The sequence below is a fragment of the Colius striatus genome, chromosome 14, assembly GCF_028858725.1.
Source record: "Colius striatus isolate bColStr4 chromosome 14, bColStr4.1.hap1, whole genome shotgun sequence".
NCBI classification, from domain to species: Eukaryota; Metazoa; Chordata; class Aves; order Coliiformes; family Coliidae; genus Colius; species Colius striatus.
In genome coordinates, this window is record NC_084772.1 from 3,123,097 (window position 1) to 3,149,214 (window position 26,118).

General features: G+C 51.9%; 1 protein-coding gene across 5 annotated transcripts in view; it reads right to left on the reverse strand.

The window, feature by feature from the left end:
- Positions 1–25,089, reverse strand: part of PLEKHG4 (pleckstrin homology and RhoGEF domain containing G4) — an 86,461-nt gene extending 61,372 nt beyond the window's left edge. For 3 of the 5 annotated variants that reach the window (XM_062007448.1, XM_062007445.1, XM_062007446.1), the window contains exons 1-3: positions 24,376–25,088; positions 9,619–9,816; positions 952–3,076 (exon numbers count right to left, since the gene is read on the reverse strand). In XM_062007448.1, coding sequence (XP_061863432.1) covers positions 952–3,076; positions 9,619–9,816; positions 24,376–24,378 — 2,326 coding nt within the window. In that variant the 5' untranslated portion in view covers positions 24,379–25,088. Of the gene's footprint in view, positions 1–951; positions 3,077–9,618; positions 9,817–24,375 lie in introns of all 5 variants that reach the window. The other 2 variants (XM_062007447.1, XM_062007444.1) reach the window with 1 other exon arrangement.
- Positions 25,090–26,118: the final 1,029 nt, after the last annotated feature.

Consider the following 26,118-nt stretch of genomic DNA (forward strand, 5'->3'; position numbering starts at 1 on the left):
AAGGAGCACAGCTCCTGCACAAGAACCCAGGCATCAAGAAGGCTGGGCAATACCTGCTTGAACATATCGTTTGAGCTAAAGTGAGATTCTTAATTTCTCTGTGCTCTCCCGCTCAAGCTAAACAGCTCCCACTTGAAACATAACCAAGCAGAAGAAGGAATGCCAGAGGGGAAGGGAGGGAAGAGGGGGAAAATCCCTCAACTCTGTAGTCTGCTGCTTAAATCAGTTACCAGCACATGCATTTCTTTATCTTGAGGTCACGTTACACAGCTGGTATTTTACTGCAGCGTTCACTGCTGCTTCCTATTGTCACAATTGTCTTCTTAAAGCCAACTGTCAACTACAAAAGACTTGTACAGTTAGCCATTCTCCTGTCACTCATTCCTATTGCACACATTCCTAACATGCACATGGGGAATGTAATGGGTGGGGGTCACCAGCCATCAGATTAACTAAGTCTCTTACACCAGATCTTTGTTCTGCACTGATGTAAATTTGCAAAGAACTACTAATCAAAATACAACAAACCCACCTGTGAATCACAGAATCTCAAGGGCTGGAAGGGACCTTGAAACACCACCTAGTGCAATCCCCCTGCCAGAGCATGTCCACCTAGAGTAGGGCACACAGGAACTCATCCAGGTGGGTTTGAATGTCTCCAGAGAAGGAGACTCCACACCGCATCTGGGCAGCCCCTTCAGCAGCCCTGCAGCACTAACTCCAGCAGCTCCCTGTCCTTGAACCAAGGAGCCCAGAACTGGACACAACATTCCAGATGCAGTGAAGAGAAAGCTAAGTTCAAGCCACAAAAACAACAAGTTCATCACTCTCCTGTAGTTTGTGCTATTACTCCAAAGCCTCCCAGCACATAGACGTCTGCAGTACCTCCTGAGGCCTTTGCTTTCAATCTATTCCCAACCAGATAAACATACAAACATGCAATTGCTGTACCTTTAGGAGATGATGGCCCAGAAGCTGCCTCTTGCTGGGAGTGCAGAGTGGTGGGCTCCACGTGCCCCTCAGCATCTCCTGAGGACAGCTGTCCAACCTCCAGTTCTTCTTCAATGGATTCCAGTGTGTTTAAGGCTATCATCTTTGACTTTTCCCCATAAGAAAACCTTCCCTGGTTCTCCTCTCTCCCCTGCAAGTCCTGTACTGCAACATGCTCAGAGTTCAGCACGGAGCTCTCTTCACATTTACAGCCTTGGTTTTCGGCCCATCTTTGAGGTTCCTCACACTTCTCTCCAGACCTCTGGGTTCTGAATTGACTTGAGTATTCTGCTTGTGCACCAGGGCCCAAAGAGTCCCTGTCATTTAATTGTTCTGCTGTGTGATCACCTTCTGCTGACAGAGCAGTTTGGTCTGCAGCCTTCTTATGCTGACTGGCAGAGATTTCCTGCTCTTCACCATCTGTAGGAGCTTCAGCAGAACAGTGACCATGACTAGTCTGATTCTCATTTACAGTCAGTACTTGATCAATATCTTTGTCTTTCTCTGGGCTGTCTCTTCTTCCTGCTTCAAAATCGTCTACTTCTTGGTTCTGTTCTGGAGGACTTAATGGAGAACTAAGATTTGCTTCCCAATCTCTGCAGCAAGCACCAGCTGCTGTTGCATCTGCCGTGTTCCCTGCAGGAGACCCTCTCTCCACACCTCCATCTGAACTCTCAGGTGTGATAAGAAATGTAGTGGCCTCAACTGGCACAATACTTTCACTGACTCTCTGGCAAAGAACATTAGAACCTTCCTTCAGTGTGCAACATGGTCCCGAAGGCCCTGGGACAGATGCAGGAGAGGCATCTGTCTGCATCACTTCATTTTGGCCCTCGGTCAGTGGTTCTCCATGTACTCTCAGTATCACCTCCTCTTCAGTAGCAGTAGCATCTAGGATCGTTTCTGGGCTCTGCTGCAATGTTTCAACAGCAGGATTTCTGCTAGGACCATCGCCTTCTCCTTCCATGGCTCCTGGAGCACCGGACACCTCTGCTTTGCAGCTGACACTGTCTCCAGCACACACGTCACTGCAGCTGCACAGTGCACACTGACAATCAATCGAGTGTTCACTGCATGTCTCCTGCTCTGCAGATGAATCTTCTGCACTGCAGGCAGGAGGCTCAGCCACAGGACAGCTATTCCCCACGTTTCCAGCACTACTTGATGTCAGCTGACCTTCTGGAGACAGTTCTCCACGTGCTGTCATTTTGTTGCTTTCCAATGGAATTACATTTTTGAGATCTTCTGGAGAAGTCTTGAGAGCATCCATTGGACAGTGCTCCTTCTGCAGCAGTGCTGAGTGAATTAGGTTCTTGGAGTAGGTACTATCTTGAATGACAATAAACCTGTGCTTCCCTTTAGGCACATTCACTCGTGTTCTGGGCTGAGTTAGATAATTTAAAGCTAGTGCTTGGGTTAAAGAGCCTGTCTGTGGCCCAAATCTGGGCAGTGAAAGTTCTCTCAGCTCAACGTACTCCCCTTCAAGGTCACTTCTCAGGTCCTCTTGAGGCACAGGACTTGGACAGACACCATTGACAAGAGCTTCACTTATCTGCGGGGACGTGCTGCTAGTGACCAGGTTGTCTCCATTTGAACTTTCCTGTAGATACCGAGATCTTGAGTCTGGTGAAGCGCACTCAGCATGGTCCATGGGGAGGCACACAACTGAACCTTCCTCCTTTACTTCTGGAGAGATTCTGTTGTTTTCAACTCTTTTTGGTTTGTTTATAAATTCAGGATTAACCACTTTATCCCAGGGGACACGAAATATTTTATCATCAGTGGTTAGTAAACAATTTTCCAGTGCTATACCCATCCGCTCTCCATTGAAAGCACTCAACCATTCCAGAGTGAAAATAGAGGTATAGGAAACTTCTGGAATCACAACTTCCTCTACATTATGCTTGTCTTTTGCCAAACATTTCAATACAATTCGTGGAGACTTCTTCAGATAGGGGACCACCTGCAGGTAGAAGTCACCAGGCTGCAAGGTTCGCCAGTCAATGGAAGCCAGCTGGATTACAATCCTCTCGTGGATACACAGGGGCCAGCCCTCGTGGCGGAACAGCAAGCCACAGTACTGAGCCTGTGGAGAGAAAAGAGAAGGTGTTTTCAGAATCAGGAACAGCTTTTGGACAAGGGATACCATGCGTCTCTAAGAGCTGCAGCGATACAACAGTTGAATTTAAGGTCTTTGGTTATTAGTGTAGGGGATGTTTTCTCTTTAAAAAGCAGAAACAGGAAAAGCTACTGACACAAATCACCAGCATCTCAGCATTTGAACATGAATCAAACAGCTGCCAGAAGTCTCAGCCCTGTTTTAAAGCTGGGTTAAGCATAGACAGGTAGAGGTCCAAGCCTCAGAATCCCAGAGCAGAGAAGTTGAGAGCTCTCACCTCCTAGTGTTCAAGCCACGAGACCTTGTCCCTACCTCATTTTGGACTCACCCCACCCTACCTCATCCAGGACCAACTGGATGGACTAAGAGTGAAAACTCAGACCATGCAGCATCTCTAACCAAATGCCACTAGAGAGAGGCAGGCAGACAGCAGTCTGCTCACAACATAGACAAAACCCACCGTCCTCATCTAAAGACCATCCACAGCCTTAACAGAGAAGGTGGCAAATAGCACACATCGCTTCCAGAGCATCCACTGTGAGCTCTCAGTTGTCCCAGGGACACTCAATACCAACCTGCCAGAAGGAGGCTGTAGATGCAGAAGCCTCATTGCACAGGACACTGCTAGTCAGCCTGGCACCGCAAAGTGTCTTTTCTCTGGTGAAGCAGCGTTGTTCTGCTGGAAAGGAGGTAATGAAAAGCTTTGCTGATGAGGGAAGGCAGAATGAAAGTGCCAAGGTCTGTCTGAGGATTTGTTTTTATTCCCTAATGTTCTCTGCTGGAGTATGTAGCGTGTTCCACCTAACTCTGGTTAAGCCCAGTTGAACAGCATGGAGCCAGGTAAAAAGCATCACTCATCTGCAGCTATCAAAAGCCCAAGCAAGACGAGTGGAGACAAGTTCCATGGGATGCAGCAGCAAGGGCTGGCTGCAGCCTGCCAGCAAACAGGAGGACTTACTGCAAAGACAAAGCAGGAGAAAGGAGGCAGCAAGTGAGGAACATAGCAGAACACAGAGAACCCTGCCTATGACTCTGTGGAGGCACATGCTTGTCCTCGAGTCTACCATTATAAAAACTCATGTACAAAAGTTCTGGAGCTCATTTTGTGTAACACATTTATCATCCTCCTCCATGAGGTTATTGCTTATGCTCCCCAGACTGGTTTCATACAAATATCTGTCATATGCACACTCATGCTTTCTATGCCAAGGCCATGGATGAGAAGCAATGTGTCTCATGACTCCTGCCTCCAGCTCAGTTTTCACTGCAGCACTAACACTCTCCCTTTCACCACTTTGTTACCCATCTTGCAATACTCACATAAACTTCCACCCCTTTGACACAGTAATTAATTTTCAATATGACTCCACAATAATCCTTTACAGAGGAGATTAGACAGTGAAACCTTTCTCTAGAGAGAGATGGTTTATAAGAAAGGCCAGTCTTCCTCTACCTGCCATGGAGTAAACCACGTGAGAAAGCGTTACCCAGTTTAACAGGTCAGTTAATTCCGTCCTTGCTCAACGCACACTGTTGTACAGAGAACAACTCACTTTGTTCTCTGTGTTTTGTTACCAGCCCTGACTTAACAGATTCCATTAAAATCCCTGTTATCAGACATTCAGCATTAGGTAGTAACTTCTTCCATATTCCAGGATGGAGACCAGCCAGCCCCATGTCTTCAACCTAGTCAATTCCATATGCATTTCAGTCAAGGCAGTTTCATTTCTCTTCACTCAGTGCAACTGCCTTCCTGTAGTACCCACACACTGTATCACTGCTAAACCAAATCTTACTTCAGCTTTCATTACAAGGATCATATTAACATTACCTTTATGTTCTAACCTTGAACTCACAGTAGACCCATCTCCCTTTCTTTTCTCTGTTAGAGTTTAAAAGCCCTATAACTTAACATACAGTTGCTTGCACTCCCCTCAAAGGCACAGGGAGCTAAAGCTTTGCAGTCTTATGTTCTTCTGCATTCTGATCTCTGACACAGATCCCTCTACCAGCTAGTCCCTGCTTTAATTCAGCAACCCCAGGGCTCCTCTGGCAGCACACAGTTTGCAGAGGCTGCAACTGGCTTCAGCAAGTCTCAGACTGTTCGCACTTCACTTGACTTTTCCATCAAAGCTCAAGACTCACACAGTCAACAGAGTTTATACCTCCCACAGAAGTGCCTAAGCCAAGTATTTTGTATATAAGGTTTTAAACAACAATAATTTGCAGTTTTCCAGCAGCAGCTATACAATTAATTGCACCCTACACCACACCAACCCCCCTTCTGCCTTTAGAGTGTCTCCCAGTAGATATACTAATGCCATCTGTGCCAGGGGTCTTGCAGGGGAAGAATCAGACCAAAAAAATAAAAATCAATTCCCAAATTGTTACAAATAGTTTATATGACTGAAAAGGGAGAAACACAATCAGCAGGAGCATAAACAAAGCTGAGTTTCATATCCACAAACCTGACAGAGTTTCTGTTAAGACCTGGATACAGGGTAACCCATTTGAGGGCCACTCATACACCAAGAAACCCAAACCCCAACCTCACCACTTAGAGGACTTGTCTGCCTACTGACTGACAAGTGGAAGAGAACTCAGCAATAAAAGTACCAAAACTAAAACACTGAATGCATTGAAGTTCCTCAAAACCCCTACAAAGCCACAGTCTAAACTTGCAGCGAGAGCTAGAATGATGTCCAAGCAGGAATGCAAGTACTTGACAGTCCAAACATTTCAGAGCTTTAGAACTTTGAAAGTGGAGCATCCTCATGCTGCTTCTGCTCCAAAAAGCACCTTCAAAGGGAAGATTACTTGAAAAGGTTTCTTTCAGTTGTCTTAACATTTCACTTTGAGGCTCAAGTATTTGCTCTTCTCATGTCCAATAGCTACCGAGCCAAACCAGGCTCAGCAGTGCAGTGCCAGGAACAGACTCTGCACCCTATTGATGCAATGAAGAGTAAAGCTGTCTCTGAGGAAAGAGCTGGGCACCAACACAAAGACAGTAAAAAGGTGGTAGCTTCTGGAACTACAGGTATGGCTGGGAGCTAATCCATTTAGCTCAGGATGTCACCTAAAGGCCAGGAGCAAAACATGGTTTCTTACTCTGTGCTACATGGGGCCAGACCCCTTGGCACATCCCTCCACACACCCCTCTCCAGCCCCTGGGCATCACGTACAGGCCACTGATTTTAACACACATAGCTGAAGCCTGTGAACTTGTCTCATACCTCATGAAGTCTCTTATACTTTTGTGGCTGCAGAGGCTTACAGAAGCCCTACCACTCTCAAGATTTCCTACAGTAGTTGTTCAGACAGGAGTTACTTATTTTCCCTTTAATGTGTTTAGGAAAAGCTCACATGGACCGCTTGAACTACAAGCTAAGGAGGAAGCACTGCTTTTGGTTAGGCTCTCTAAATGGCAGACAAAACTCTTCAAGAACAAGTAAAAAGAAATAGTCCTGTGATTTCAGACAGTAAAGACAAAAGAAGGAGCACACAGTGGAAGTTTGGGGAAAAGAATGAGTCCATAACAAATAAAAGAATAACCCTCAGCAACAATAATTGAAACAAGCAGGTTTGTAAATGAAATCTGGGATAGCCTGGGCCCACCTCTAAAGACAGAACCAGCTTCCTTCAATCTCCCTGCATCACCACTTTGAAAGTACAGAATCATGAGTTAAGGTCAGAAAAGGCCACATGGAAGAAAGGCTCAAGACACCCAGCTGTGCTCTTTGAGAAGCCAGTGCCTCTTGCTGACCACTCTCCCAGGTATGTCACACCTCAGCACAAGTCCCTGATACCCAACGCTGAACCCTGGGCAGCCCTTCCTGAAGGTGCCTGCTCCACCAACGCCACCAACCCTGTATTTTGTGGCTACTGGGCAGGCCAATCAGTGACAGGCAGACACCAAGATCTCCTTCATTCCTGGTCCTTTGACAGGAGCATAGCTGCAAACATGCCTTCTGCCCCTGCATAACCTGCCCAAACAGTGCTGCATGTGAAGGACAGCCTGCGGCACCACCAAGCTCCCTTGTTCCCTGGCCTCATGCTCCAGGCCAGCCTGGGGGACTGCCAGCACCCTGAGCTTCTCCAAGGCCCATCATCTTCACCTCTCCCAGCTCAAGGACCCCGAAAGCCCTGCACTCTCACACCTCTCCTGCCTCAGTGAACCCTGGGCCACACTACCCCCTCACCTCTCTCCCCTTGGAGACCCCTGGGGCCCCCCATCCTCACAACTCTACCCCCTTCATACTTCTCCCACCCCAGAGACCCCTAGACCACATCACCATTCTACCTCTCCCGTCTCAGTGACCCCCCAAGGCCCCCCACCCTCTCACCTCTCCCACCTCAGGGACCCCAGGCCACACCGCCCTCTCACCTCTGCCGCCTCAGGGACCCCAGGCCACACCACCCTCTCACCTCTGCCGCCTCAGGGACCCCCAGGCCACACCGCCCTCTCACCTCTCCCACCTCAGTGACCCCCAGGCCACACCGCCCTCTCACCTCTCCCACCTCAGTGACCCCCAGGCCACACCACCCTCTCACCTCTGCCGCCTCAGTGACCCCCAGGCCACACCGCCCTCTCACCTCTCCCACCTCAGTGACCCCCAGGCCACACCACCCTCTCACCTCTGCCGCCTCAGGGACCCCCAGGCCACACCACCCTCTCACCTCTGCCGCCTCAGGGACCCCCAGGCCACACCGCCCTCTCACCTCTCCCACCTCAGTGACCCCCAGGCCACACCGCCCTCTCACCTCTCCCACCTCAGGGACCCCAGGCCACACCGCCCTCTCACCTCTGCCGCCTCAGGGACCCCAGGCCACACCGCCCTCTCACCTCTGCCGCCTCAGGGACCCCAGGCCACACCGCCCTCTCACCTCTCCCACCTCAGGGCCTCAGCACCTCCTGCTCCAACAGCCCCCAGCTCGGCGAAGACCACACGTCCATCAAAGCAGCCCCACGCTCCTATTGGCTGCTGCAGCCCCAGCCGTGCTCTCATTGGCTGCCGGGCAGCTCAAGGCCCGCCCTGCCACCACACCCGTCCCACCGGGGCCTGGCCCGAGGTGGCCGGTGGCGTGTGCGCGGCCTCGCCAGCCCAGCCCCAGCGCAGCCCCAGCCCCAGCCCCGGCCCCGGCCTCAGCTCCAGCCCTTCTCGCTGTCACCCGTCCTGCGGGGCCACCCCGTCGCTGCTCCAAACAGCCCATTGGGAGCGCAGCACTGTGCGCCCAGCTCACGGTGAGCCATGGCGGGCTGCCGGAGCGGGCCCTGCCTGCAAGCCAGGCTGCTTTCCTTCCCCCCCTCCTCACCTGCCCAGGGCACCGCCGAGCACTTGGAAGCTGCCAAGATCTCAGGGAGCAGGGAAATTGCTGCCTTCGGTGAGGGAGGCGGTTTGGGGAAAGCCGTGCAATGTCTTGCAATAATTACTGGTTTGTACAAACTAGAAGCCTTTTGTTTCTTTAAAGGGGAAAAAAAACAGACTATGCACCTTTTAGAAGCTGAAGCTATATATACCAATGGGATCATTCCTATTCGAGTGTTTGGAGGGAGAGAGAGCAGCTCCCCAAAATCCTTAGCAACCTCCTGGGCTTGCAAACACAGCTGGCACCAAGCTGGAGGCTGGTGACAACATGGCAGGACAAACCCTGCACCAAAACACTCACAAGGTGAGCAGCTCCCAGCAGATGCAGCTCCATCACATGTGACGGGTGTTTTCCCCCAGCATTCCACATCCTTGAGACAAATGAGTAACTGATTATCCAGTTTCTACTACTTATTCATGTTCCTCCCAGCAGTCCCTTGCCCATGAGGGCTCCTGTCGAAAGCCTGGCCACACTTATCCTCTAGGTTCAGAGACAAAAAGGCTAAACCAAAACTTAGTTTTAGGCTGTTGGGGCTGCTTCATGGTTTGGGGTTTCTTTTTCACCTTGTAGAATTTGAGCCAAGTTTGTGATGGAAGCATTTGACTCATCATTTCTAATATGTTAGACTCCCAACAGTAAAGCACGTTAATCTTGGACTTGTTCTGGCACTGAGTGTAACGTGACTGCTTGGGGCTACTGAGCCTTATGACTGTTCCAGCAACCAAAGGGGAGCCAGGATTCTGGGAAAAAGGCACTGACTGGCAGCATCTCACCCCACACATCCTTCTGCCAGCAGCCAGAGCCCACAGCTTCATCCACAGGGCCAGGGAATGACTGGGGTCAGAAGCCACCAGAGTCAGACACATCCAGCAAACCCTTCGCTAAACCTCTTCCTCTGAATCCCTTAAGCCTTCTGTTTGGTGTTCCTGGTTATGGAAGGCAAGGGCACCGCTCCACATCTGATCTCCGCAGGGCTAAGCTTCAATAACAATTTCTCAACTGTCTCCTGATTGTCTGCCTGCCCTCCCACCTAGGTTGCCATACCCATGCAAGCACTTCTTGCCAGCCATTTTACATACGAGTATAGAGAGAGAGTTTTCCAAGAAAGTCTTTGCAGGTCTCCGAGAGCATGATGTACTCACACAGGCATCCTGCTGAATGCACTGCAGGATGTGCTTGGCTGGAACCAGGAAGTCTATGAGGTAGCGCAGTCCATCCCCACGGTACGTCTTCTCCACCACATCAAAAACTTGGCACAGAACGGTGGCTGCGGTAGCCTCAAACGGAGGGTAGAGTGCTGATAAGGTACTCTGAATGCAGCCGTCCAGCGACTCCGAGTCCTGCCAAGAGACAGAGCGTTAGCGGTCCCAGGGCACGAGCCGCCCCAGTGCCCTGGCGAGCCCTGCACCCAGGAGCGCAGCCATCTCCAGGCTGATCAAAGGAGCACGCTGCTGTCCCTTCTAGCTCCTTCTGGCACCAGCCACTCCAGGTGAAGGCGAAAACGCTCTCCCAAAAGGCGAGTGGAGTGCTGGCAGAGGCTGCGCAGCGCGACGAGATCGCCCAGCTTTTGCTTACGCAGCAAGTGCTGCTCCCGGGCTGCGTGGGGTGGGGCTGCTGTTAAACCATTCCCGCAGCACGTGAGCGCCTGCGAGCCACAGCCACCCTCAGGGCTGCAGGGATCTGCGGGCCCTGTGCCTCGGGTACCCACGGCCAGCACTCGGGTACAGCAGCACAGTGCACTGGTACGCTCCTCAGTGTGCTCTGGGGCAACAGTTGGGCTGAAGCTCCACAGCCTGCTGTGCTCCGAAAGTCCCTGCACGGGATAAGCTGCCAAAGCTGTTTTGGTACTGGGAAAGTTGCTCACTAGTGCAATTCCTCATTATTCAAAGCTGTTTGCCTCTCATGAAAGGCTCACTCTGGGAGCCAGGAATTTTCATCTGCGAGAGATGCCTCACAATAGGATCCACAGACGGGGAGTGAACAGGGCTAGGGCTGCCCTTGGTGCCTGAGCACACACATCAACACACAGGGCGCCTGTTTCCTGCCTGGGGATCAGAGGTGATGGCTTCCCTACTTCCACCTTCATTCTGGCCTGCCAGCCAGATCCCACCCGCAGTGTCTGGATCAACTCCAGTGCTAGAGTCCAAATTCCCATCTAGTGCACAGGTGTAAATCAAGGGAGCTTGCAAAATATAATAAATTAATAATAATAATGTCTATGCATATCTGGAGAGAGGATCAGGATCCTCTACATAGAGGGGAAGCCTCTAGATAACTTACAGCCAGTGGGAATGAGTTTCGCTACAAAACCAAAGGAAAAAGTTTACTCAGGTGTCTGGCCAGATCCTCATCTAATCTAAATCCACCTCCCTTCATTGGAGACACAAGAAGTGTTTCAGCCCCCAGCTCAGAAGCCCCACAGCCTCCTGCAGAACAGGAACAGCTTCATGGACATGCCTGAAAACATACCTCAGTCCCACAGCAAGATCTGGAGAGAAAGTGAAACAAAGCAGTGCCACAACAGCTGCCACTGTCACTGGGGAACAGTAGGATGAAGGGATCAGGAGGAAGAAAACCATTTCATTTCCTCCACTCCAAGGGAGCACACGCTCATCGCTCCAGATACTCCTTACTGTCTTAAGAGAGCACAACAGTCCCACAGTAAGCCTGAACTGACCTGCAGCCAGAACAGAGGTGATGCTCCTCACACAAGCCTTCCTTTCTCTTGCAGCTCAACAATCTTTACATTCCTCCTAAGCACAATATCAACTCCCTGCTCTGCTGTAAAGCCTTCCTGTAGAACAGCCTGTGGGATTCCACAGGAGAGATGAGGCTGCCCAGGCAATGCCTCCATGACCTCTGCAGCACACAGGTGACAGGCAAACCACACACCGCCCATGGCACAGCACAGCACTGCTTCATTACTGTTTCATCCCCATGTCAGCAACAAGCAAGGCAGCAGGCTCCTAAAATGTTCACAGTTCTGGAACCAGCTGCCTCCTGCAATACCCCTGAAGGCCAATGCAACCAGATAAACTGAGGTTAAGGAGCAATTTCTCATTTTCTTAACCCAAGGACTCAAAAGAGGAGCCCTGTGTGCACACTTCCGAGTGCTGAACACTATGATTTAGCCCTGATGGTGAGTGAGAGAAGGCTGTTCTAAACTAGCTTCTTTCCACTCAGAAAAGAGCGACATGAAGCCTCAACTTTTACACCACTAATTGAAATGAAAAGCCTGGAAGTTCCCAGGAACTTCCTTCTCTGCAGGAACAGGTCTTCAGAGAAAATCTTCTACTAGAGATCGTGGAGGTCAGGAGAGAATTGCCAAGAGCTGACAGCCAGCCTACGCTGTGCAACAGCCTGCAGCTTTCTGCACAGTTCTGGGCAAGGCTATCCTCACACAGGGCCCAAGGGGATGCTTTAGCAGAGTTTAGGAAATATGGGAAGAGAAAGCAAACTGATAGGAACTGCAGGATGAGTTGTACAGACCCAAGAAGACAGCCTAAGTAAGAAGTGTTCCCTTTGCACGGTATCCTGGACCTGCTAAGAAGGCCATGGAGGAGGCTGCAGGGCAGGGAAATGGGTACCAAGCCCAACATGAAGCCTGTCACAATTGGACATGAATAATTTTGCCAAGTATTGGCATAACACGCTGAATGTTACACATCATTCCTCTCCCATACTCTTGTGAAATGACAGAGAGAGGCCAAGTGCAAACAGCTGAAGGCAAGCACAGCTCCAGTAACCTCTGTTGACACCAACCTGTCCCAGCAAGTGTCTGTGCCCTTGTCAGATGAAACTGGCCGTGCCACCGTGCTCTCCCATCAGCACCACCCACCAGAGAGCCCAGACAAAGGCTTGGCCACTATTACAGTAGCATTACTGCTGGTAGTGTTTGACAACAGTTTCCCTCTGACCCTCCACAGTCCACAGGTTCAAAGTCTCAGTCAAAAACCAGCTGGGGGGGTGGGGGGGAGTGAGCAGGATTCTGTGCCGTTTTCTACTCTCATACCTCTCTTTCCATGCTTGAGAAGAAAACTCTTTCACAGCTCAATCCTCCCCCAAATGAAACTTGTTACATTTACTTTTGCAAATAAAACAAAGAAGTCAAAATATTTGCACGAGCCAGTGCATGGCTCGAAGGTTCTCACACCATTCCTGCTGCCTTAGCAAAGCCTTCACAAGACAATTATTAACATTGGCACCGGATCAAAAATTCTTTATATGGTTAAAATAAACCAAGTCGTATATAATCCTTCCTTTAGTAAAATACAGCCCGTAGCCATTGTGGAATTCAGTGCTAACACTGCACTCCTTAGCAGAGAGGCTTTATCTCTCACTGGTTAGACTATACCATGAAGCCATGATAGCTGTGCAGGCTTTGAAGGCACAGAGAGAAGTTTTCAACCCCAACCATTTGGTAGAAGTCTCTGCTAATTCCACATGACCACACGAAAAGCCACAAGCAGGGAGCAAATTCCCACATCCACTGTGGGAATGTGATTGTAGGAGCAGCATCCTTGGGCACAGGGTGGCTGCAGCCTCCGTGTGCTGCAGATGAGCAGATGTGCAGTGCTCCCACCCAAGCCAGGGGCTTCCCAGGGACACGTCCTGCCCAGGCGAGGATGAAGCACAGCAGAGCCTCAGAAGTCACCTTCAAACACAGAGGGTGAAATAGGGCAGAGCTTGGAGCCTGCCACTGCAGCAGATTGCCTCTGATTCTGGACTCATTAAACCAACTCACAGTCCTAGGGATAGGGCTACTTATTTCCACTAATTAACTTCTCAGATTGCAGAGGGCCTGAGGAAAGGGCCTCAGCAAGGGCTGCAAGAGGCCGTGTGGTCCTGCCAGATAATGCTGGAGTACAGATGGCAGCTTCACATTTCTAGCCTGAGGACAGTGCCTACTGCCACACGTGTGGAGGGCCCGTGGTTTGGAGGCACAGGGAATTCGTAGGAACCAGCTCAAGGCAGCAAGAGAAAGTGAGAGCACTGTGCTCACCAGAGGCTGTAAACCTGAGGTCTAGAGTCCATCCTACCTACAAACCACATCTGTTCTCTCATGCACGTGATGCAACCCTTTCATAGGCATGAGGGAAAACCTCTGCAACCCGTGATGAGGGGACAACACCCAGAGAGGTGCTAACAACCTTAACCCAGCAAGGATCCAAGGAGAGGACACTCCTGTGCTGGCACACTTCCACTTCAGCCAGCCCACTGTGGCCCCCGAGAGCTGTCAGAGCCCAGCACAGGACCCTCCTGCAAAAAGCAGCCTCCTCCAGGGACTGCACTTCCCTCCCTCCAACAGGAATTGCCACATCCCCCTCCTGGGAAAAGCCCTGGACACTTGCTCCTATTCAGCCACCCAGGACTGCTTTCCAACCAAGCCAGAGAGCATCTCCCTCAGCAAAACGTGTCTTGAGACTCAAATGCTTCTTTGTCAACAGCATGGGAGGACCTATGAACTCCAGCTCTCTGCCATCACTCTGCCACACACTCACCACACCTCCCAAAAAGAGAAACAGGCTTTTAAAATAACTCCTCCATAAATCAAGGCGCTAAATAAAGCCCAGGTTAAGGTCACGTCCACCCCTACCGGCCTTCAGAGCTCCTCAGCTGGGAGCTGGCTGCCGCACAGTGAGGGACCAGAGAAACAGCACATGGGGATGGGACAGGCTCCACGGGCACAGCACTGTGATGGGGACAGCCCAGTGGGGTCCCAGTCATGAGGGCAGGGCAGCAGGGAGAGCCCAGGAGGGCTTCAGGACTGGTAGAGGGCTTGGGTCTGAGAGGGGCAGGAATGTGTGGGGTGCAGCCACCCCTAGATGATGTAACGAAAGGAATGGATGCTGTGAAGTAAGGGATAAAGTCAGTTGTGGCAAAGCACCGCTGCTCAGCTGTAAGAGCCCCTCTCCACATCACAAACTGCAGCAAGAACCAGGAGCCAGGGAGAGATGAGTTTACAAGTGCCTGGGCAGAAGCCTCAAGCCAGGACTAACAAGCCTGGGATCAGTTACAACCCTGCTCAGCATCACTTCTCCTGGTGGAAGCAGCTGCTACAGATAGGAGAGGAGCCTGGCAAGAGGCATCTGGAATAACCAGGAGCTTCTTGGGCTTTTCTAAGTGCCCCAATTATATTTTCTGCCTACCTTTGTGGTCACAGAAAGAGTTACATAGCAGCTTCAGCCACTGGGAACTCCTGCCATGCTATGTATCTTTCTGACTCAGGACTCACCTTCTTTCTCTTTGTGACCTGCTGCTCACCAGTTAAGTCTGAATCCTGTAGAGCTTCCTACAGGTTTGGAGAACAAGAAGTCAACTTGTATGGGAAAAGGAGAGATGCCCAGGGCTACACACTTCGTGCAGGGTCAGAACATCCATGCTCTCCCAGCAACCCCAGTGTCTCAGGACAATGCCAGTCGGTGCAGGGAAGGGCTGCTGCATCCACCTGAGCCCACAAAGCCTGGGCAGCACTTTCTCTCCAACTCACCCAAGCACCTTGCTAAGAAGTCAGCATCTTGCTCAAGAATTTTGTCTTTAAAACAGTGAGTCTAGCTCAAGGAGAACATGAAGAGACACTGATCTCCTCTTCCCAGATGCTGTCCTTTCTAGCAGGCTGGGCTGGCCCATAGGACATGCTGAGGATCCATGTCTCTGCTCTCAGAAATCCAGACCCCTACCTGAGCAGCCAAAGAATGAAACTATACATCCCAATGTGCCCCAGTTAGATCCAGTGCTTGCCACAGCTCAGCAGAGCAAGGAGCACAGCTGTGCCACGGAGCAGAGGCCGAGAGGCTGTGAGCACAGTGAGCAGTGCCCGTGGTACGCCCAGCTCTGAGTCACCAGGCGTCTGGGCTCCTGCTCGGCAGGGACACCCAGCCAGGAGATCCCGCAGCCCTTCCCTCCTTCTGGAGGCCGCTCAGAGCCTGGCCACATCCTGCACACATGCACTTTCCACCCTCTTGTCCAGGTACTGATGGACAGTATGAAGTCCAGACAGTCTGCCAAGGTGAGGGGAAGAGATGACCCAACCCTCCCACACCTCAGAACTGGAAAGCAGAAATAACAGCAAAGCTGGGAAGAGGCAGAGCTCTGAGCAGCACAGTGTCTGCCCGTGGCCCCCAGCCAGCTTTGGGGCTGGGGAAAGAGGAGCACACAGCAGGCCCTGAGCAGGGCTGGTTAGCTGGTCCCTCTGCCAGCACAGGCTGCCGTGCTGCGCCGCTTGTCTGGGGCTGCTCAGCTCTCCGCTGACGTGAGAAACCTCATTTCCAGTAAAAACAGACCTCTGGGCTTTCCACGAGGCCTTTCCACTTTCTGACACAAAGCTGAAAGCCAGGCTTCTCTGCCTTTAAAAATGAGACATTTCTCCCTTCAGAAAAAGGTCTTTGGCTAAAAACAAGGCTTGTTTTTCTGACCAAATCTGAGATTTCCCACTTCATTTCTGCAGGGAGAACCCTCCCAGCCCCATTTCCTGAGCTGCTCTAATCACAGCAGCAATGAGTTCAAGAGAGAAAAATCTTCCCAGAGCAAGTGCCAGCTCCCCCCTCCGCTGCTCGCTCCGAGGCTCAGGGGAGGCGGGGAGGAGGCACCCAGCCTGCCTCTCCTTGTTTTTGCTCAGATCCTGTACTGTTGAGCCGAGCAGCTCCAGAGGTAGGCAGTCCCACTGCTTAATTACACCACCTTCCTGTGAGATAACCGGGGAGGGTTCTACCTGCTCTATGGGCTATTGTTTTAAGGCTTTTCAGGGAGAAAAGCAGAGCACCCAGCTCCTTGGGAGCAAAGTGTTTGCAGTGTCACCCAGAACAGCTTCACTCACTGGCATACCTCTGACAGCGAGCTGCCTCCTGCGTGCCAGCGTGGGATGCGCCGTGCAAGGCAGGGCTGGAGCCTGGCTTGGCTGCCCTGCTGCAGGGCTGGCAGGAAGGCAGGGGGATAAACCAGCTCCTACAGCCCTGCAGGGAGTGGTGCTCCACAGACAGAGCTCACAGAATCACTTCCAGATGCCTCCCTCTGTTCCTGGGCCCTTCCCTGGATTGCCAGAACAGCTCCTACTGGGCAGCGCGCGGGATTATCATTCCAGGCACTGCAGGAAAACAAGCGCTTGGAAGCGATTAACTCATGATCTCTCAGTTAATTAAACAAAGGGGAAAATGATGTATTTGCTTTTCAGCCTCACAGCCTCACTTCTGCACATGCTGTAGGTCTGGGTGTGCTCAGTGTGCCCAAAGCTGGGCAATAGCCCTGCCAGCCCCAGCCTGGTTTGTTTTCACTCAGGGGAGACATCCAAGACTGCTCTGAAAGCCAAGTGTGACCTCCTGCGAGCCTCAAGCTTTGGAGCTATCAATGCTCTCCTCGTGCCAGGGCAAAACACAGGCAGAAGTAGAGGGCAGAGGCAATCTGGGAGAGGCAGCCACGTCTGTGGCTCTGTACCATGCTTCAGACATTGGCATAGAGCAACTGGATGAGCAACGGTCACCCAAGCCTGCCACCCTGCCTCAAAGCCCAGCAGGATGCTGTCACACAGGTCTGAGACAGCAACACAAGTAAACCTGCTCTTGGCATAGCCTAACTCCCATATTCAACCTTGCTAAAGTCAAGGCCCTTTGGAGAGCAAAGCCTGGGCACCTGGAGAAGCAGGGTCTTCCCCAGCTCTCTGCTCACACGTGCCACCAAGGGAAGGCAGACGTGGCAGTGAGTGCTCCACTGCTCAGCCATGGCCTGACCAAACACTGCTCCCCCAGGGAATGGCATCACCTGTCTTTGGAACATGAGCCTGGCATCTCTTCCCACCTGAGCTCTCCATTTGTGTGCCTCCTCTCTACCCTTTCTCCACTTTCACACTCCTGGTTCTCTGGAGCAGGGTCTGTGGCTTTCTCCTTTGTCTGTACAACATCATAAAAGCCACAGACAAGTGCCAAAGAGATCAGAGCGGCCAAATTGGGGATAAAACACTGACCCACAATCCAAGAAAGTCACCTTGTATCCAGAGAGGAGCAGAACTGGAAAGTGGAGGTAAGGCTTTCCTCACAGGGACATGTCTCACTTGTGACTGAACCTTCAATGAGCTGAGCAGAAGGTCAGTCTCATCCAGAGCAAGGAACGATTGCTCCCAAAGGCCTGTTACTTTCTGTTAGCAGATTACATGGGTGTTGTGAGGGCATGTGAGAGAACAGACCAAAGCCCTGTCCTTAAACAGACATCTTCCAGATGAAATGAGGGCCTGAAAGTGGATGTGAAGAGCTGTGTATAAAACACCACCCTACAGCTGGAGACCAGCTTATTTTGCTTTAGTTTAATCAAGGGATTAAGTCCTTAATCCAAAATAACTGTCTAAGCACAGAAAAAAATTATCATTGGCATAGATCTGACCATGCATTTCATTAACAAAGCTGTACCTGGTGTGATGCAAGCTTTGGGGACTTTCAGACACCCATCCCAGCAACAGACTCATGTTAGAAGAGCATAAGCATGTGGCAGCTGCTGTTTCAGTGCCCAGTCCTAGTTGCATAGAGCTCCTCACCTTCCCTAGATCCCCTAGGGCAAGGCTGCACCCCTCTTCACTTCCAAACTGCATGGGCTGCCCTGGCTTGGGCACCAGCAACAGCCTGGCCATGGCACCACATGCCATGGTCCAGGCAGGGATCTGCATGTTCTAAGCACCGTGCTCTTATAAGAAGCCCAGGCAAGGCTTGCTAAACCCTGTTAGACATGAGACAGCCAAGAACTTCCCAGGCCACTTCTACACAAGTCTGGTACTGGGACATTACAGCAGATTGCCTTTCTTTCCAAGCCTCTTCTAGCAGATGCACTAAAAATCTTCCTGCTACCCAAGATAATTGCTTGAGCTCATTCATTGTATTATTAGCTCCCGTATTTGCTCCACTCTCAACTTCAGGCATGGGCATCCATCTGGCAAAACAACCTGAGCAGTAGCACCCTGAGCACCCATTTGTGCCTAACACCTACCAAATGCCAGGGTGTGCTAGGCAGATGAAAGGTTTGTTTATAGCAGCCAGATACAAAATACCCTGGGTAAGTCCTTAGCCAAACAGGTCAGCTCATTTTAACACCTTTTAGTCAGAGGCATTAGGCCATAGCCAATGCCTTGTGTTCAGACACCCATCTGGGGCATCTTAAAGCAGATGGACAGCCTCCTGTGCTCAAAGAGAAGATGATAATCCTTTGGCAGGACAGCTGATGAGTGCCAGAAACAATTTTCACAGGGTCAGCATTTAGATTATTACTTATGTGCCAACACTGCACAGGTTCTGAGCTCAGGTTCAGACCTCACTCCTTCCTCTGCAAGGTGCAGAGCTGCTGGACAGACTCCCAGGGGGACTGGTGGACCCTCCATGGCTTGCAACCTCTGTAATTGAGCATGGATACTGCTAAGAAAAGATCATGTTTTAGTTAAAGAGCTCCCAGACTCAACATGGGAGCCAGGTAACACTCCATTGTCCCAGTATCCCCTGTCAGATGAGCCACAGTTCCTTTTAGCCTTAAACCCACTCTAATACCATGTGTTCATGAAATACAAGTCCTGCCACATCAGTGGGAAATGGAAACTGCTCTGGTGCCACACAGTGATCCCAGGAAGGGCTGGCTGATTGCACAAGAAAACAGTGAGTGCACAAGGACCCTTCCTTGAGGGAACTCACCCCCATGCCTTTGACATAAGAAAGCACCTGCAGCAGATGCCACCTCTGAGGAAGAGGCTGTGAGGAAGGATCAGCCTGAAGGACAGAGTAGGCAGCCCAGAGATGGCCATGACTGTGCCAGCTCAGCCCTGGGCCAGTGCAAGCAGCATCAGTCTGTGCCCCATGGGGAGAAGTGCTCCTGGTCAGAGGGACACAGATTTGCTCCCTGACTCTCCAAGCTCACTGGGCAACAGACACTCATGCTCAAGCTCTCTTGCCTTTGAACACATGAGCCTGGGACTTACAGTTGGATGAAAACATTTCCCCTGTGTTCAGATACAGAACTAAATGCATGCTTCCCAGAAAGCTCAGTAAATCAGTCATAAACCCATTGCTTTTACTGAACTCCTGAGTTAGAAAAGAAGTAAAGACAGGCTTTTAAAGCTACTCCCTTTATAGCTTTTTTTTGAAAGACCAGAAAACAGTCTCACGTGTCCCATTATTTCCATACATATCAAAGGAGGGTGGAGATTTAACTAGTGATTTCTAAAAGCCATCTTTGTGCACAGAAGGGATGTATGCCAAAACGTGGGTGGTTATAAGCCCAAACACAAAGGAGAATACATCCACAGGCATTTTTTCCCTTGATCCATTAACGGGTCTGCATACCAGCCTCCTGAGCATATGAGAAGGACCTTGTTCAAAAGGTAAATGTATTCAGGAAGATGACAACAGACAGCAAATAATCCACGTCCTTTAACTGTGTTGGAGGCTCAGCAGCACCAGGTTTTTGTTGGGAGCCACTGAAATTTGTCAGGCAGCCTCAGGGAAGGGATCCTCCTGAAGGAACCTGCTCGGGAGGCCTCACAGCTCCTGCAAACCCTGCCACACCTAAAGCAAGCTGCAAAGCTCAAGGTAGACACCTAGCTCAGATCACCAGAACTCCTGCAGCTTGTCCTCTGCACCACACAAACCACCATCCAGCCACAGCACCATGTAAGGCCCCATGGAGGGTCCCGTCTGCCACATCCACCACAGCCCAGGAGGAGGAGCACATGCTATAGTCTTCCTCTGGTCCCCATTTCTCTTCAGCTGAGCCATTTGATTCCATTCAAACCAATGGCTGGTTGCATCAGCTGGAGCAAGGGTTTATGCTGAGCATCCCAGACCAATAACAGGATGGTAAATTTGAGTGGACAGAGAGACTTTCAGATTCATTCTGTGCTGCTTTTATCTTGGGAGTTTCAGCTTGGTGTGCAGTGATGCAAAAGAAATGGGATCCATGTGAAACCAGGCAGGAGCACTTACCACAAGAAAGGCCCCATTTTTTGTCCATTTCTTAATGAAAGACTGGCTCAGCCAACAGAGATGGGCACTGTGTGCAGCAGAGAGGTAATGGCATGGTTAAACCTTGAGCCAACAAGGGCACATCCACCCACATCTCTGAGTCACAGCCTGGGTACCAGGAGCACAGAGCATGCCATGGCTGGGAGTGGGCAGCTCACCCTAGCAGGCTGGCTTTGCTTTTCATCACTTCTCACTCCACAACACACCTGACTTGCTTTTCAGACCTTGGCTAGTTGAGCTCTGCAGGAGAGGAAGAGGGGGTTTCCTCATGGGTAGACAGCCAGGAATAGGGACAAAGGTGCTCTTAATAGGAAGTGCCTACAGGTGGGTTGAGTTTATAGCTTCTGCAGAAGACACTATGACTGCACTTTGTTACTATAGGGCCCTGTAGCCCCTGTGTCTGCCACTTCCACCCACACTCAGCACCAATGCTCAGGTTTAGGCTGTGCCTGCAGCCTGTGGGATGGTTCAGTTTTGCACAAATCAGTTGCAGACAGGGTTGTGTTTAATGTGAAGCTCCAGGAACTGAGCTGCTGTGACAGTGCTCTGGTATGTAGCAGCAGGCATGTAGCTTGGCTATCTTTTCTGCAGTGACCAGCAGCAAGATGCTCAGAAGGCTCTCACATTATGAACCCTCTGCCAGAAAGGTGTCAGGGCTGATTGCACATGCAAGACATGGCCAGCAGCATGGCCAGAGGTGGACATGCTGCAGGATGCTGACTTCCAGAAAATAAGCACCAACACCCAGCATACAGCCCTCCCTGGACACCTGCAGCACCTCAGCAGAACCACTTGCTGTCTTGCATTCCCACCTGGTGCTAGAACACATCTGGTGATTGCTGAGCAGAGATGCAGCTTGCCTGTCACCTGCATTGAGCTGTTACTTTTATTGCCAGGATGAACAGCAGGTTCACCTGCCCAGTGGGTTTTGGAAAGAAGCTGGGAAAAACGCACAAGTTGTCATCTCTGTTACCCCAGAAAAGATGCTTCCAAACCACTTCCATGTGCTCAACATTACGTCTCTGGGCTTTGTCTGTGTTCCAACATCTTGCTCATGGCTTTGGCATAGAAACAAAGAAAGAAGATCCCTGATGCTTAAAGCTCTTTGTGATTCCCAGACTCATTTCCTTCTCTCTCCAGGAGAAGACATAACCAGAGGATAAAAGACTACATTTTCAGCTGAAACCCATCCTTTCTCCTGCCAGCAGAGGTGCCACCTGAACTTCTCTGGAGGGAGACACCAACATTTGCACATCTTGTGACACATCCAGGCTCTGCCCTACACATCTGCACAATGACAGGAGACTTGGAGCATGCCACCATCAGAGAGGAGTAGCCCAAGCAAGTCCAAAGCACAGAGTTGTGGGAGCCATGCTGACTTCATATGCTGGATCTACAGTGTCCCTACTATCATTGAAGAGCAGCAGCAATCACCCTAGCAAGGGTAAAAAAGCAGCCTGGGCTCTCTAGACAGCTCCTGTCCCTCACAGCCTGGGGACAGAGTCCAGAACCAGACTCTCACACCATGCAGTGGAGTAGCAGGGCTATTGCTGGCTTTGCTTCCAACCAACCCACTGAAGAGCACAGGGGTTTGCACCTGCTTGGTGGAAAGTATTCCTCAACTTGGGCACACTGTGGTCTGGCCACATGCCCTGACCATCCCCTGTGCTCCATACAGCAGCAAGCACCAGGCAAGGTGAAGTCTGCTCCTTCTCCCATGGAGGAGAAACCCCTTCCAGGGAACATGGGCAGATCTCTAGCCACAAAAGCCATGATGGGGCAAGCAGGGTAGACAGAGCCCAGCCAGCCTCCTGCCTTGCTTGCACCATGGGGTTTTCACAGCTGCAGAAGTCAGTTTGGGTGGAAGTGAGCTACTTTGGCCTAAAGTGTCTTACATATTAGGTGCTTTGGATATCCTCTGGCTGCAACAACCCAATGCACCTATACACACACCACATCATCCCTAACACTGAAACATGACAGATATCCTGTGAATAGGAATCAACTGCCACAGAACAGGGCAGCCAGCAGTTGCACAGTGCCAGGTCTCCATCAGGGGCCAAGCCTCTGAGAGTCCTATGGACTGCCAGAAGCCATGAGGAAGCCTCCCTGCAGGCCAACAGACTGACCCAGATTCACTTGGATACAAACCTTTTGCCTGCAGGGTTTGGTTGACTCACCAGGACACCAAAGACTCAAGACAAACAGAACAGCCACTCACAGAAACACACCTCCCAAAATGCAGACTGGTCTGCCACAGCATTGAGAACACACAGCTGCCATGGACCACAGACATCCACGGCATGGCCAGAACCTATTGCTGGAGCTGGGGCAGCTTGGCCTCTGGATCCTGGTCCTTGCAGCTGCAGAGTCTGAACTTGCAACCCCAGAGGCCTCCTCAGCAGTGATGCACAGTCCCTGCACACCCACAACCCACTGTTGTGGCACTAGCCATGGCACTGCTCCTCACAAAGGCCTCTGCTTCAGTCAGCTTTGGCACCACACATCAGAACGAGGTGAGAGACCTGAACTGGGGAATCAGAAAGTCACCTCCAGCTCATCAGAGTAGCAGCAGCTGGTCTCTGCCTCAGGCCTCCCAGAGCAGAGATCACAAGTGCTGCTCCAGCCCTTATGGCAAAACACAGCCCATGGCACTGCAAGGGATGGCACCCACCCTGCACAGCCCCAGATAGTGGTCTCCTTTGATTTCAACTTCACACAATAACCAGCATAGACCAAAAACTGCCAGGAACACACTGGGCATGGGGTGAGGGAAAGAGAGCTCTTAACTGGGGTGGAGAAGTGGAAAAAGTGAGATTCCTGCAGGCCATCATGGCAGAATGAGAGAGGAGGGTACACCATGGCTCTGACACAGCCATGTGAGGGTACAGCCAGCCATGGGATCCTCAGCAGAGGAGCTGGAGGGTGCAAAGAGAAGAGGCAGGGGTCCCTGAGCTTAGCTCAGGTTGCAGAAGCCAAGCCTTGGGCAACTCATCCTTCAAAGAAAGGCAAGCTTCTCCAAGCTCAGCAGCTGAACTTCTAAGAAAGAGCAAGTCACTGCCAGGCACAGCAGCAAGGCAAGTCCCCCTCATGGACTTTGTTCCCTCTGCTGTGGAGAAGCTGCCTGTGACACAGCAGGATGGGTTGAGGAAATTTAGGGTTGCTGGGCACGTGGATCCCAGCCTGAGCCCAAGAAATAAACCATCAGAAGCCAGCCTGGTGCTCAGTGGGATCTCACCACAGGACCAGCAATCCCTCCAGCCTCTGCCAGCCCAGGGCTGGGCACCTCTGTTCACAGGGCAGAACTCAGGACCTCAGAGGCACGTGATCCCTCCTTAGCAGCAATGCCAGTGTGGCTGGGCAGAGGACTGTCCTGCAGCCACTCCATGCAGGCAGGGTGCTCTGCTCCTCTCTCCCAGCAACGCTACCCAGGTGCAGAACTTGACACTAAAAGGTAAGGATCCCTGTCGAGCTCCAGGAGTTTCTCCAAACCCCTGGATGCCCATCCTGAACAGCAGAAAAGAAGCCAATGCTCTCACCTTCCCAGAGCTTTGCAAGGGGGAGAGCCCACAGCCCCAGGGCAGTGAGAGTGAGGGGGGAAGGAGGAGAGCCCAAAAGAAAGGGCCCCGCCTGACCTATCCCATCCCTGCTCCTCACTCCAGGGCTATACTCCAATAAGCACCTCACAGGAGGTCAGTGCCAACAACAGCCCCGTGTCCCTGCAGCTGCCATCCGGGGCTGGCACCCAGGGGTACAGCGTGCCAGCCGAGTAACGGCCAGTGCCAGCAGCACCGTTTCCCGCTCCTGGCATTAGCACGGGGCGCTGGCTCCAGGCAGGGCTGCCCCAGCAGCGGCTCCATCCCCCGCAGCCCTGCTCGTGCCCGGGCTGAGAGCCCTCTGCAGAGATTTCCTTACCATGTTCCCGGCCTCCTTTCCTCCCCCTCACTTCCAAAGGCAGCGGTTTTTCTCTCTCTCCTCCATGTGTGCGCCGGGGCGTCTCCTCTCCCCTCCGACGTGAACCACCAAAGCACTTTGAGTTCTGGACTGTAATCCAAGCCCTCACCGCCCCCAGCACAGCTCCAACTAATCTAACTCATGACACTACCGGGGCTGAGCAGGGGACCTCGGAGGTTTCTGTGACAGCCAACCCGTGCGGCGGGGCACGGCGAGCGCAGGCTGCCGCGGGGCTGGGGCAGAGCCAGCGGCGCTCGCAGGCTGCTCCTTACGGCATCGCTGCTTCTGCGGCCCTCGGAGCGCACCTGGCCCTCCACACAGACCTGCCTCAATGCAGATGCTTCATGGCAGGGAGCTGCTTTCGCCCAGGAAGGTCTGAATAGCTGCTGGAGGAGAACAAGTCCACGGCAGGCATCCCAAGGAGGTCTCCAGCTTCCCAAAGAGGTTTCCAGCAAAGTCCTCCCCTCGGCTGGCTGTTCTCTGAGCTCCAGCAAAGTTTCTCTGCTCTGTGAGATCCCGAGGCAGCGCTGCAGGTTAAGCAAAATGCCGAGATCCAGCAGAAAAGTGCTCTGAAATACTGCTTTTCTAACTTCTAGAGGGAAAGCAGAGAGGCAGTGACCGCTTCAGGCAACAGCCACACACTGCATTGGGATCCGGCAAGAGATGTGGAGACCTCACCGCCTCTCCGAGGAGGAAGCAATTTAACATGGCAAGTTTCTCCACCCCTCCATTAACTGTTTAAGATGGCCAGGGGCCAAAGCACTGCCCAAGCAGCGGGAGTGCTGGGGAAGGTCAGTAAACAGGCCGGCAGCAGCAACGTGCAGAAGTGACAACGGGAAAGGGCAGAGCCACAGAGGCGGAGAGGGAGGGGAGAGGCAGGTGCCGCGGGGCATCCCGGGCTCCGCCACACACAAAGGCTTTGTGTAACGGGAAGCACAGCGGGAAGTGACACACGGACAAACCTCGGAGCCCTGGGCATGAGGGCAGGGCCTCCTAGTAGGGTTTGGGACCAGCAGCTGCCTCCCCAGCAGTGGCCAAGCAGCACGTGGGCCCTGGTGGGGACTGATCCTTCGTCAAGGAGGCCACAGCGCTGGTGCCTGACTGCTGTGCCTGCTTCTGGGAGAGATCACACAGACCAGTCCATCTCAAGAGGACAGGGGACTCGGGCAGGACATGAGGACCTACAGCAGAAGGGAAGACACCCCATAGACAAGCTCAGAAGAGAAGCACAGAGCAGTCCCCCAGAGCCTTCCCAAGCCCTGCTCCACAGGGCCAGGAGAAGAGCGCACAGGGGCTGGTGCAGCTCAAGAACAGCTTCAGGTACTCCTCTTGCAGGAAGGACTGCCAGCAGTTGACATAACCAACAAACAAGGGTTCAAGCAGTCCCAAAGCCAACCATTCAATACATCATCTACTTGAGGTGCTGTTGTGTTTCCTGTGGGCAGCAGGGATGGGTGACAGTCCCTGCAGGGTTGCAGTTTTCTCTCCTTAAGTGGAAAGAGAAGTCCTCCTACAAGGGGATGCGACACTGACAGTGGGCCAGAGCTGAACACCTGCCTCAAGTGCTTGCCTGTTAAACAGCTCTTGCTTGCTGAGCCCTCCCCCCAGCTTCCCACAGCTAGTGCCTTCTCCCTGCAGCAGCAGCAGGGCACTGCCCACTGGGCACCATAGCCACGGCCACCCCCAGCCCATGCCAGGTGGATA